The sequence below is a fragment of the Nestor notabilis genome, unplaced genomic scaffold (assembly GCF_000696875.1).
Source record: "Nestor notabilis isolate BGI_N333 unplaced genomic scaffold, ASM69687v1 scaffold4919, whole genome shotgun sequence".
Lineage (NCBI taxonomy): Eukaryota > Metazoa > Chordata > Aves > Psittaciformes > Psittacidae > Nestor > Nestor notabilis.
Genome location: NW_009944908.1, coordinates 1,470 through 14,668, shown reverse-complemented (window position 1 = coordinate 14,668; position 13,199 = coordinate 1,470). Strand labels below are relative to the sequence as shown.

The 13,199-nt window shown below is 36.3% G+C and overlaps 1 protein-coding gene across 1 annotated transcript in view; it reads right to left on the bottom strand.

Moving 5' to 3' along the window:
- DNAH7 (dynein, axonemal, heavy chain 7) overlaps nt 1–11,216 on the bottom strand; it is a gene marked incomplete at its 5' end in the record, with an annotated part of 98,485 nt that extends 87,269 nt beyond the window's left edge. Inside the window, 10 exons of the mRNA XM_010022633.1 lie at nt 145–324; nt 1,801–1,978; nt 3,848–3,967; nt 5,528–5,653; nt 7,725–7,794; nt 8,531–8,711; nt 9,901–9,994; nt 10,311–10,458; nt 10,575–10,683; nt 11,148–11,216. Of these exons, the coding sequence (XP_010020935.1) occupies nt 145–324; nt 1,801–1,978; nt 3,848–3,967; nt 5,528–5,653; nt 7,725–7,794; nt 8,531–8,711; nt 9,901–9,994; nt 10,311–10,458; nt 10,575–10,683; nt 11,148–11,216 (1,275 nt within the window). The remainder of the gene's footprint in view (nt 1–144; nt 325–1,800; nt 1,979–3,847; nt 3,968–5,527; nt 5,654–7,724; nt 7,795–8,530; nt 8,712–9,900; nt 9,995–10,310; nt 10,459–10,574; nt 10,684–11,147) is intronic.
- Between the last annotated feature and the right edge of the window lie 1,983 nt (nt 11,217–13,199).

The window sequence follows — 13,199 nt, the reverse complement described above, 5'->3', positions numbered from 1 at the left end:
CAAATTGTTCCAAATATCCTGAAAGAATATTGTAATATTACTATGCAAGTTCTGACAATAGGGCTATTCATTAAAATACCTAGGAACTAAATGCAGCAATAATATAACGATAAAACAAAACTCATGAGTGCTGTAATTTCTTACCCACTTAGAAAATAATTTGGTCTCAATTCTTGGTATATCACTGACAGCTTGAATCATAATAGTGTAAACATTCAGTAATGTATCCTCATAGTCACAAAAGTCAGGTTCAAATTTAATATTGTTATTCTGAAGGATTGGTTTCAGGATTAAACCTGGCTGTTTGTAGGCTTGGATCACACTCTAACACACACACACACACACACACACACACAAAACAAAAAGCAAGAAAGAAAATTATTAGTTAACCTAACTCATGCAGGAAAAAACAAAAGATTATTAAGCATTACTCCAGCATCTGCATTTTAAATTGCCAGAATTTTACTTGCAAATGACATGCTATAATTGTAACAAAAATACTCGTACAAGTAGGAAATACGTCTCTGATGCAATTCACATAACCTTATGTTCATTAAGATGAAACACAACATTATTTTTAGTAGGCACAAGAGGCATCCCATATATGCCAGCCAACAACTTTTATAAACTGGTTTGCATAGACTGAAGCACAGTAGCCTTACAGCAGCAGCCCTCACAAAGGTAGCAATATATAAAATAGTTACATGTACAGCAGTACATGTATTCATCATTTGGTGCAGTCACTATGAATCTACTCATGAAGAAGTTTTACATCCAATTATATTTGCTCATCAAGAATCTGAGCCACAAAACTGAGTATTATGAGGGTTATATTTGCAATATGGATTCCCATGTATTCCAGTATGAAAATTTGTATACGCTTTTGTCCTTGCTGGCATGCCTTGATTTTCTATCATATCTTTAATCTGAATCAGACATCTCTTAACTTTCCCACATCTGCAAACATATTCTAACTACACAAAAATTTAATTAGGAAACATGAGGAAACATTTTATCACTACTAGGTACCATAGGATCATCATTAGGAAGAATAAAATTACAAAATATGTACTTATTACTAATAATAGCAGAAAATTGTTCTGTACACAGCAAAGCTCACTTATCTCAGAAGTATAAAAAGCAACTACAAGGGAGTAGGAATAAAAAAGTTAATACTCTGCTTCCACAACATGAGTCCTCGCTTACATTCTCTGCATATTGTTTCATCAATATTATTTGGAGCCAGAGTTCTGTGGATATTTGATGGCATTAACAAAGAGCTGAACAAAGGTCCAGTTGCACTCCAAGACATCAAATATCAACATGAAATATTTACCTCTACAGTAGACATCATGTGAGTGCAAAAGAGAAATTTCTTTTTCTTACTTTTCCCCAAGAACTAGATTGCCAAAGCATGTAGTAGACACCTACTAGTAGCAGAGAGGATACGACTTCTTTACAGATGGGTATTATAGAGAGATCACTTATGCAAGATGCAAACAGCCTTCATGTTAATGAATTTCTACTGTATGCCTAACTGACTGCAATATGTTCTTCAGGATATCAGATTTTAAATATGTTGATATATCGCTTCATACATGACCAAAAAAAAGTTATTTTAACTCTACTTACTAAAAAATGCATTTTTAAAATATTACCCCTTTTTTCCAGAAAGCACCTGCCACTGAAGTTTATACTTAATTTTCTACTGTTTTTTCAAAAGCAGCAAAATAAAGAGGAAACAAACTGTATGTACATGGATAAACGATGCTGCTAGTATGCATATGAAAGACTACTTACTGCAGGTTGAGCAATTAAATCTGTAAAGTCTTGAATAGAATGTAAAAGTAAATGTTGTAGTTGACGAGTCATTAAAGTGGCAGCACAACCGAAGAAAGACTCTAGCTTCCTGGCACCGCTGGGTACTTGCTTCCGTCTATTTCCCTGGTAAAAGATTTTCTGCACTTCTGGAAGCCAACTTAAAAGAATACAGTATCTTAAGTTTTTCAAGTGATGAGCATTACTAAACCTGTGGGTTTAAGTTAATTGCTTATATTACATGCAGTCAAAAGATGCTGCAGTATGCTTGGGAAACTGTATAACTTGAGTAGGTCATATGGTAGTATCTTTAAAATCCAAGGAATCATGTCTCCAAAAATGTTATCTGTTACTATGGAAACATATATAAAATAAAAGATAGTATGATAGTCAAGTTGACTATCTTGCTTTGGTCTCCTATTTCTCAGGTGAGAAAGTCTTTGCAGGCAGCACACTTAAGTGCCAGAGTTATAAAGTTCATTATTCAGCCTTGCAACCTCAGTAGCTTTTAAGATGTGAAAGCAATCCAAAGGGAATTCTGCCCAGTTGCCCTTAACCAAAATGAAATTGGCTCTGCTATTGCTGGGAAATAGGAAGAAAGCACAGAAATGTACAGCCTTCAGTTAATAGCAGAATGGTATCTTCAGGGCCGGGAAGAAACACATCTGAAAATGGTAAAGACAAAATGTAACAGAATCATGGGCAAGTACAGAAATAAAAACCTTCAAGGTTAATAGCATGAAAAACAGTTTATTTGAGACTATAGTGGTCTCAACCATTATTTTATTTAATAAAAACCTGAAATAGCAAAAATGCAGTAATATATAACTGCAGGAACAAGCATTATTGGTTAAAAAAAAATCAGATGCATACAAACAATGCTTGGTCTGGGGGAGGGTGTCCCTGCCTGTGGCAGGGGGATTGGGGCTGGATAAGCATTAAGGTGCCTTCCAAACCAAACCATTCCATGATTCTACGAAAATTACATGGAATTCCAGCAGTCTGTGCTTGCAGGGTCGGGGCAGACCTCAGCACTGCTGGATGTGTGGCTGGGAGCCCAAGGCAATTGCCCAGCTTTAGCATCTGGGAGGTTTTTAAGATGTTAGCATGGGATTTGGTAGATGTGCTCTGGATTTCTGGGGTTCCTCACAGCCCATCATTAACTGAAACAGTAAAATTTGTACTCTGGTTGGACTTGATCTTAAAGGTCTTTTCCAACCTAGCTGATCCTGTGATTCTGTGAATACAGTCTGGCCACAGACATCTAAAAAAGACCTAGCAATTTGAAAACTTAACTGCAGCATACTGAGTGCACTACCAAGAACACCGCCTTTTGCCTTTTAAAACATCTTGGACTAAATATACAAATGTTATGATATCCAAACACTTCTAAAAATCTTAGTCACGATCTGTAAAGTAAATGTATCTCATTAATACAACAATTTTGAGATGACTCTGCTCTCAGATGCAGCTACAAAACTGAGAATATACAAGCTGAAATTCCAAATTCATCAACATATGCTGTACAGAGATACTGTCACTGTAGTGATACTAGGCTAATCTTCCCCTCAGTGAGATGCTTCCTTGGTGTGAAGTAGGGATAGGGCAAGTCTTATTATATACAATAAGTTATATCACAGTTTATATTCTAAAATCTCATAAATTATTTATAGTAGCAACATTATATTTTCTCACTTATCCAGCACAAATCAGTCCACAAAATAAAAGCCTTTGTTAGAACAGACTGAAACATGTATGTTGTTAATCTCTAAGAAGTGAGCAAAATACATAACACCGAAAGTTAGAATAAAGAAAGCGCACAAATTGTGATACTATGCTCAACATTCACACAGCAGCTTTTGTTCAAAGGCCTCAAAGAATTTCACAACACTGAAACTCATTTTGCAGTATCTATGATTAAAATGAGTCATTTCTTCTCCCTCCAGAAAATTCAGAGTTTCAGAAACAGTTTAAGGAAAAGTTAAATCTTTAATTCTAACTTAAAAACTATGGATACACTGGATCATACTTCTTAGATAGAATCGCTCTGGATTTTCCAATTTCCTTCATGATTTTATTCTGGAATCCTGAGAGGTCTTCAGCTTCTGGCTGATTGTGAAATATTGTTGTATCAAGAAGGCGGAAATTTCTGAAACCATATAACATGAATATTTTAGGAGCATATTCACTCTAACTTGACTTTTAATCTTTTTTTTCCTCCATAAAACTTTTTTTATATTTCCCAAATCTTGAAGGATTTCTAATCATAAACACTTAAAAATAACGTTCATTTCAGAAATTAGCATTTATTGCTTCAGAACAACCGCACAGAAGCACTGCAGTACTGTCTGTATGCGTGGTCTTAAATTGAAGTAGTAATTATTACATTTGAGCATATTAATAACTATTTTCAGAGTCTGAATTTGTGTATATGTTAAATAGCATTCCTTTCTAGGACTGGGTGGCTTCTTACAAACACTAGAAAACAATGTAAAAATAAATAAATGACCACCTAAACCTAGCTTCAAAATAATTTTCAGGTTTTAGATTTTTTTAAAAGACATTGGCTAAATTTTGCCTCCTACTATAGCACATACAACAAAAGTAGACCAAAAAAAAAAAAGACCAAAACAAACAAAAAAAAAAACCCAAACCGCAAGAAAGAAAAAAAACAAAAAAAAAAAACCACCAAAAAACCCCACCAAACCCAACCCAAAAACCCAGTCCCTGTAACTTGATCCAGCTTCTGGCCTGGACAGATCAGTTCATTCTCTTCTGTACCACCAGTCAAGAAATAAGCAAGCTGTTTGGTCTACTCTGGAAAGCAAAAAATAATAGCCCATCTAATACCTTTTCCCCTTGTTAACCAGATAAGAGGGGGGAAAAAAATAATCTACGTGCCCTGCAAGGCAAGATAGCAACCCTCCTCTTGGGAGACAGACAATTTTGAATATTCCTGATCTGAGAAAGACCAAGCTCTAAAGAAAAGTAAATATGAAATGACTAAACTAGACCTCATAGCAGCCTTCCAGTATCTGAAGGGGGCCTACAAGGATGCTGGAGAGGGACTCTTCATCAGGGACTGTAGTGATAAGACAAGAGGTAACAGGTTCAAACTTAAACAGGGGAAGTTCAGGTGGGATGTAAGGAGTTAGTTCTTTACTGTGAGGGTGGTGAGGCACTGGAACTACTTGGCTAGAGAAGTGGTAAATGCTCCATCCCTGGCAGCGTTCAAAGCCAGGTTGGACAGAGCCTTGGGTGACAAGGTCTAGAGTGAGGCATCCCTGCCCTGTGGCAGGTGGGTTGGAACTAGATGATCTTAAGGTCCTTTACAACTCTAACTATTCTATGATTCCATCCAACTTTCATGTGTAGCTTCTTGCTTAAAACTGCCTAGATACCAAAGGAAATGAAGTTGGCAAAGTGTTCCATGTGATTTCTGGGGAAGTACAGATAAGAAACTTGATATCTATTGAGGAACAGTTGACAGAAACTACTATTCACAGGATAAAGTTAGAGAACATGGAATGTACTTTGGACGATGGGCTTTTGAACAAAGTCATCAAACCATGATGAGATGCATATACTGTAGCAGTGCAAAATTCAACAGGGCAAATCGGAAATCTTAAGATGTCACCATCCATTATTTCCCATACGGATTTTGAAATCACTGAGCAACTGAAACCTAAGAGATACAGATAACACTTACTTAAAGGAGGTCTCCCATAAGTTCAGAACAGCAAGCATCGTAGGATTTATTGCATGCAAATTTGCTTTCATGTAACTGCACGCTGACAAGAAAGACTTGTTCCAAGGCTTTGGCACTACTGCTATTCTGGGGAAAAAAAAAGAATCAACCACAAAACCAAGAAGATACAGTAAGATGAATGTAGACGTGCTAAGAACCAAAATACATATAAATTTGTTTTAAGGTAATTGTCTTGCATCCTAGAAAGCACAAAATTCAGGAGATAAATCTAGCTTTCTGCTCATTATTCAGATGCCACAAAAAAAAAAAAAAAAAAAAAAAAAAGTCTTCAATCTAGTTTTGTGCCTGTTATTCAAATGCCAAAAAAAAAAAAAAAAAAAAAAAAAAGAAGTCTTCAAATATTGACCAGTGTATAAAAAACCCCACAATAATATGAGAGAAATTCTGGCCAGATCCTAAGAGATGCGTACCCTATTCGTGGTCCCTTATATGTACCATTTAAGACAACCATTACACATACACAATGTATTTAGTCAATTAATAAGCAATTTGCTACAATAAGCTGTATCTCTGTTTATATTAATCACATCAAATCTGTAAAAGCTCATAAATTTAGATCCTTTTCATAAACTCAGTCTGGTTTGAAATTTTTTAAAACATCAAGCTGTTTTGGTGGAGTTTTTTTTATATAATCATAGCCTATATGTGCTTTAAAAATTACTGTCAACTTCTACAGGAAGCCTGATTTTACTATTAAAATATAAGCATTGCAACTTAAGTAGCATACATTGAAATCTTTAGGCTGCAAGGGAAAAGCAAAAACACTCCTGACAACTTTGTCACATATTTGTAACACTTTTGTTCTTATTTCTGTAATGAACTCCTATTAAAGAAAAAAAGTAATTCTGATACACAACTTGCATCCATTTCTCAGTGAATCTGCATTCTACAGTAAACAGAAACAGCAGCTACAGGAAGTTAAAAAGTTTTTCCACATCCATCTTATGTATTTCTTCAGAAGATAGTTTCATATTTCAAATACAGTTAATAGAATAAAACTATGTTACTGAAGATTATCCTACTAGAAGAATTTTGTAGGTTTGGATTTGCATGTAAGCATGAGACATAAGCTTATACACCAACTACTGTGATGTCCTACACAGTTCCTAGGAGATACTGAATATCTACAAAGACTCAGATGTGAAAGATGTATCTTTTACGCAAGGGATACAATAACAAAAATAAGTTAATCACGTATTACTTCTCTTTCTAAGATGCAAAATTGCTTAAGTAACATCTGTCACAGCCACCCCTTTTGTTAAAACTAATGCCTACCATTTGATATCTAAAAGCATCTACCTCAAACCACAGGCCAGAAATTATTCATAATAAAACTACACAGTAATGCTACCCCCAGTACAGAACCTGCTTATTATTGGTGGAAATCTTTTGTTTCTGCATCATTTGTAAGATTTGATTCCTCTAAAAGGCAAACATACTGCACCAGTTTTTGGCTACACCTTTGAAAGAGGTACCTCTTCACCTTCACGTCTCAGGAAGAATTAAAGTATGTTCTAGGAAAGTTGATTTTTGGTAGGCTGATTCACACTGGATAGATGTGTGATCCTGGGAGTAGCACTACGCTCGATTTCATTAGACTGCAGACTTTTTAAGACAAGTGTAAATGGAACGGAGATATTCCACTACTCCAAACTGGAAAACCCACCATCCCTCACTGTTTACACTTCATATTGCTGAATAGTTCTGAGGAACAAGTCAGCCTGTATTTATTACATTCTTAAATCTGTATATACATTGAGCCAAACTGTCACAATCTGTAAACAAGACAGAGCTTCAGTGAAATCTTTGCAGAACATGACATTCTTCTGTTGATTACAACAGTCAAAACCTAAGCATTTGGCTGCCTGTATCAATGCTGCGGAGTTAATTGTTAGACTTTTTACCAGTTAAGTACTGCTAAGCAAAACTAATTCCAAGTGACCTTTCAAGATAAACATGTATTTTACAGGATTTTTCCAAAGATGCTGTATAATTATATTATTTGAATTTACACAATGAATAACTATGTCTTATTTACAGCTGACACTGACTACTGAGTATTAAGAGTGTTCCTTGTACATGCTATTCTACCCTACTGTTCTGTAGTTAGTGGTTTTGAATAAATAGATTTTCTTACTCTGCACGATGAGGGAGATCAACTTTCTTGTCTTCATCCTTTTCCCTGGTGTCTCTTAAAACAAAGTCAACTGAAAAAAAGTATTAAAAAAAAAAAAAGGAGAAAAGGGAAGGAGAAAAAAGAAGAAAAACCAAAATAAGCCTAGTAAATGAACAGAATCATAGAATCATTCCGGCTGGAAAAAACCCTTACGATCATAGTGTCCAACCATTCACCTAGCACTGCCAAGTCCACCACTTAACCATATCTCCAAATGCCACATCCACATCTTTTAAATATCTCCAGGCATGGGGACTCCACCACTTCCCTGGACAGCCTGTTCCAACGGCCGATAACCCTTTCAGTGAAGATTCACCTTTTTGGTGAAGATACTGATAGCCACCTCGCTAACAGCCTCCTTTCAGGTAGTTGCAGGGAGCAGCAAGGTTTTGCCTGAGCTTCCTTTTCTCCAGGCTAAACAACCCGATTTCCCCCAGCTGCTTCTCATAGGACTTGTTCTCTAGACCCTTCACCAGCTTGACTGCTCTTCTCTGGACATGCTCCAGCACCTTAATGTCGCAACCAAATACACTACTCATTGAGATGAATGTTGACGGATCAATAATAATTAATATTATTATCTTTGGTTATAACAAAGATAAGAAAACCTGAGTACTCTTTTTATTAAAATGTGCCTCTAACATCCAGGAGAGCACTTTCCTATAACAATTCCACAATGGCGGCTCTCAGCAGCACAAAACACTCTATGAACACTTTTTGGTATTAGCAACATAGGAGAAAATGCAAGTAAACTTCTGGAAATCTACCTATGGCCTTTTTTACACTCAGAAGATAGTCTTCTTTTATTTCATCAGTCAGTGAACGTATACTTTCACTGAGTACTTTCAGATGTTGTGGAATTAAAGCTAAGATGTGGTCTATCCATGACTGATCCACTGGGGCCACATTTGCTGTATCAATTCCATGGCGAATGTAATAGTAGTATTTCTGCAGGATAAAAGGGTAAGATGCATCGATTAAGGCCAGTATTAGATAGTCATTGCTACTACAGGTTTAACTGGACATACAGGCTTATTTAGTAAAAATAAATGTAATTAGTACTAATTTATGTTTTGAATTACATCATTAAAGTTGATCTCAGTACCTTCATCAGCCTGTCAAACACTAGTGGGTAGAATAATGATAAAAAGCCCCCAAGATAGAAACATAGGGTATAGTGGCATAAGCTTCATACCATTTCTTTGGTAAGAGCTAAATAACAAAAATTTCATTGAAGAATGGACATAACTCATAAAATCTGACTTTTGGTTTGGTTTGCTTTTACAATTCTACAGTTCTGGTAAGACGTCCCTCCTTTGCACTGAACCAGTACCAACCTTTTCCTTAAATAAATTTCCAGTATGTAGTCATCTATCTCATAATTCCAATGCTGCCATTATTACCCATTAGCTCTGGGGCTGGTCCACATATTCAAAAAGCAAGCCATACATTTTGTTCAGATATGCAACACACCGCTAATTGCTCAGAACACAAATAAGTACATCTGCTTGTATGCCAGCATTTAAACAGGCATGTGAAACGTGATTAACAAAAAATCCCACAGCACTAAAGGAAACACAGATGAAGAAATGTACCAGCTCAAATTCAAAGAAATGCAGAATGGACTATTCACTGAAAGCTTACCAGTGTCAGGAAGTAACACATTAATCTATTTCAATCCATTTATCCCAAAATGAACTTAATCTATCTTTAAGATACATAAATTATAAAATTGTGTATACAATTGTCATACAAGGTATCTTAAACCAGAATAAGAATGAAGAATATCCCAGCCTTTAGATGAAAGCAACTCAAAGAGAATTGCTCAATTGCTCTAAGCAGTGCACCCTCCACTTGCAAGTTATTCTCTCCTTCAGGAAGTATAGAAAAGACTCATTTATTACTTCTTGACAATGGTCATCCTCCAGTTGCTATTCCATTCTGCAATTTTTTGATTCATCCATACATTCCTAACGTTCCATTCTCAACAGTATAAATGATATATGGTGTGAAACTAACAGTGGAAGAATAAATCACTGTCAGTCATCTCTCATTATGTCAATCATTTTGCCAAAATTTACTCTAAGTGACTGGCACTGCATTTCATTTAATGCTCTAGGAAACAGTCTTTAGCTACCAAAATATCCTTTTCTATTGATGTAGAAGAATCTGCTTCTGAAGGCTGGGTTCCATCAGGGGACAGAAGCTGTTCTTCAGGAAGGTCTTGGTGCCTGAGACAAAAAAATCCCCAATAAAATAAAGAGTATGCATCACATTCTTCAGATACATTTTACTGGCTTAAGTAACATACATTCATCCTGCATGTCAGTTGTGAGCAAACAGACCAAAAATGGGAACTGCCAAAACTTGACAATGAACATATGACGTTCTGATTCAAAAAGAATGCTGAAGCATATGACCAAGTTTGTATTTTACCTGCTAAGGTACAGCTTTTAAAATTGGTGATATAGTTCATGCTCATATACATACTTTTTGGTTCATATATCAATAAGAAAAAATATGTTATTCAAAGATAAGGAAACTCACAATATAAAGTCAACAAGAGCACTTCTGAAACGTTGTTGTGTTTTCAGATGGCTGGTGCTCTGCAGTTTAGAAGTTGATGGTCCAGCACCTCCTTTATTACCTGCAGAATCCTGTATCTTCTGTCTCTTGGATCTCACCTCCAAATATTCTTGCAGAAAACACATTTTGAGATTAAGTTTAAAAAAAAAAAGGTTCAAATGCACCACACAAACGTTTATGTTTCAAAAAGGTTTTCTTTATTAGTACTAAAAATATCAACCTTACCAGATGAACACTCATTTTTCAGAGTAAACTCATCTGACTCATCATCTTTCTGTTCTTTGCTCAGATGGAATGAAGGACAAGTCTGCTGCCACAGTGGTTTAGACCTTATCTGGAATAAGTATATTTTAGTTTTACACTTGGTTAAGGTGCTACTAACACACACTTCAAGACTTCTTAAAATATAGCAAATCAAAGATACTGTAGCCTAATACATAGAAGGAATAACCCAGCATAAAAATTGTACAATAAAGTGCTACTTACATGTTGCCCTCAAATTCTAAATATCCAGACTACTAGAGATAAGCATGTTAAATTTATACATGATATTTGTAAACTTTCTAGTCATATGCCTTACTTAAATGTTTTCAACCTTGCCCAAATACTGCACTTTCAATGTTTTCCAAGTATTGAAATATCAACAACGCTTCACATACAGATATAAAAAAAATACACAGTGCAGAGAGAGAGAATATACACCTCAGCACATATTTGAATGAGAACTACGGTCTTCACAAAATCATGCTGTGATATATAATTGAAATGAAAGCTTACAGAAAAAGCCAACAAACCTACCTGAGGCAACTGTGGTAGTACTAAGTTCTCTGTTTTCTTTGTCGACTTCCTTTTGACAGTTGGACTGTGCTTTTGATTTGGAAAACAAAAAAAAGGAAAATCACAACTAGAAATTTACATTACCACTAATGTCAGACTATCATGACTAGTTAAAATTGTAAACTAGCTCTAATTCCATTTTTATCTCTTATATAATAACTTTTAGACGCACCATTTCATATCCCTTCCCATATTCTTGCCAGAGTGTTTCCATGTAGAATTCAACCTTCTCAAATGACTTTGAAAAATCAGAGCTCTGACAAATTAATTTTAGGCTGGGAAGCACATATGTTACCCTCCTGCCAGATATATGTTAAAACATTACAAGATACCATTAAATAATAAATAATTTTCTTATTCCCATTCTTCAGTCACTTTTTTTAAAATATAAAATGGTCTTTTTTTTTCCTCATCTATAAACTGTCATGTAAGAGCATCCAGTGTTTTCTGCTTTTCCACACTCCTGATCCCCCAGTATCAGACATCAAAGCTGGCTGCCCAAAAGCACTCCCTGACCATGCCCAGGACTCTGGCTAGCATATTTAGCAAGGAACAGCACCTTCCTATAAACAAACAAGACAATCTAGTGGTAAAAACAACTGCCTTGGGCTATTCTATTTCTCCTCTGGTTTACACCAACACCTCCACCTCTTCCACTGCCCACGCCACCTCTTTCCATGCAGCTGCACTTGCAGTAATATTGCATGTCTATGCTACAGCCATTCTATTTCTGCTTTGTGCCTTATGCAAAGGCTGTAATGGAGGAAAGACACAAAGCACAGAATGTTTGTGTAGACAAACCCAGGCTACCCTTAAACAAGTTGGGTTGGCCATCATTTGCAATGCAGTTGCTGTGGAATAGAACTCATTCAAGTTTCAGGCACTTAACTATTTACATGAATTTTGCAGTCAAGCATAAACTCTGGCAATTCCCAAGTGAGACAAAAATCAAATCAGGCTCCAAAGATAACCTCCTTCAGTGATAAAATATCTAGACATACATTCTCAGTTGTTAGCAAACTCATTCCAGCTCTAGGGTGTTCTTCCCCTGAAGGTAATGGGGACTATCACTAGCTGCAAAGGGAGACATACAACAAAACGGTTTAAGTATCTTGTTTCAAAATCAACAGCACTACTTTTAATGAACAAGAGATCTGTATTCCCCTTTACTCCGAGATAAAACACATCCCTTTGAACAGAGATCAAAATGTCTGGTGAATTGAAGTGCACTAAACACCAACCAGGCCAATTTTAACATTTTTAACCTAGCTATCTGGCAAACACAGGAAAAGTGAGTGAAGACTTTGTCACAATAATCACAAATCTCTTTCAGTCCATTGTTTAACACTGGCCAGTCTATCTTCCAGTTAGGAATGGCCCACATGCAAGATTTTTCACACCTCAAAACTCTAATGCCTATATCAGTCTCAGAGCCTACAGTGACACAGCTGAGGAACTTATTTCAGCATAAATGAGGGAAAAGCAGTATTATAACCACTACGGAAAGATTTACATGACAAGCCTGCTTTTGTCTCATAAGTGGAGCACTTGTAACTCTGCTGAAAAAGCCATTTATTTCTCTGTAGTCTAACATATTCAGCTACAAAAAGATTCTTGCCACAAACCATGTTATAGTCTCTTCTAATACTAGCACGAATGCATCTCCTAGCAGTGGATCCACACTGCGTCATAAAAATACTGCTTATCAAGCCAGTAAGCCTACAGGATGCAGTGTAGCCTATGGATAGTTTGGATTGGTTTGGACACAGCTCTATGCAAACATGCTACAACAGAATTACAGACAAAATTAGGCTGAAAAGGGCCTCTGATATCCTGTCTCCCTCTCAAAGCAGTTCCAACTAGAGAAAGTTCAGGTCAGATTGCACAGAGCCTTGTCTGGTCAAGATCTGAAGTTCTCTGAAGCCACTAGCTCTCTGGGCAACCTTCTCCCCTGCTTAATCATGTCACTGTGAAGAATGTCACCCTTATGCCTACACAGAACCTCCCTCCTGG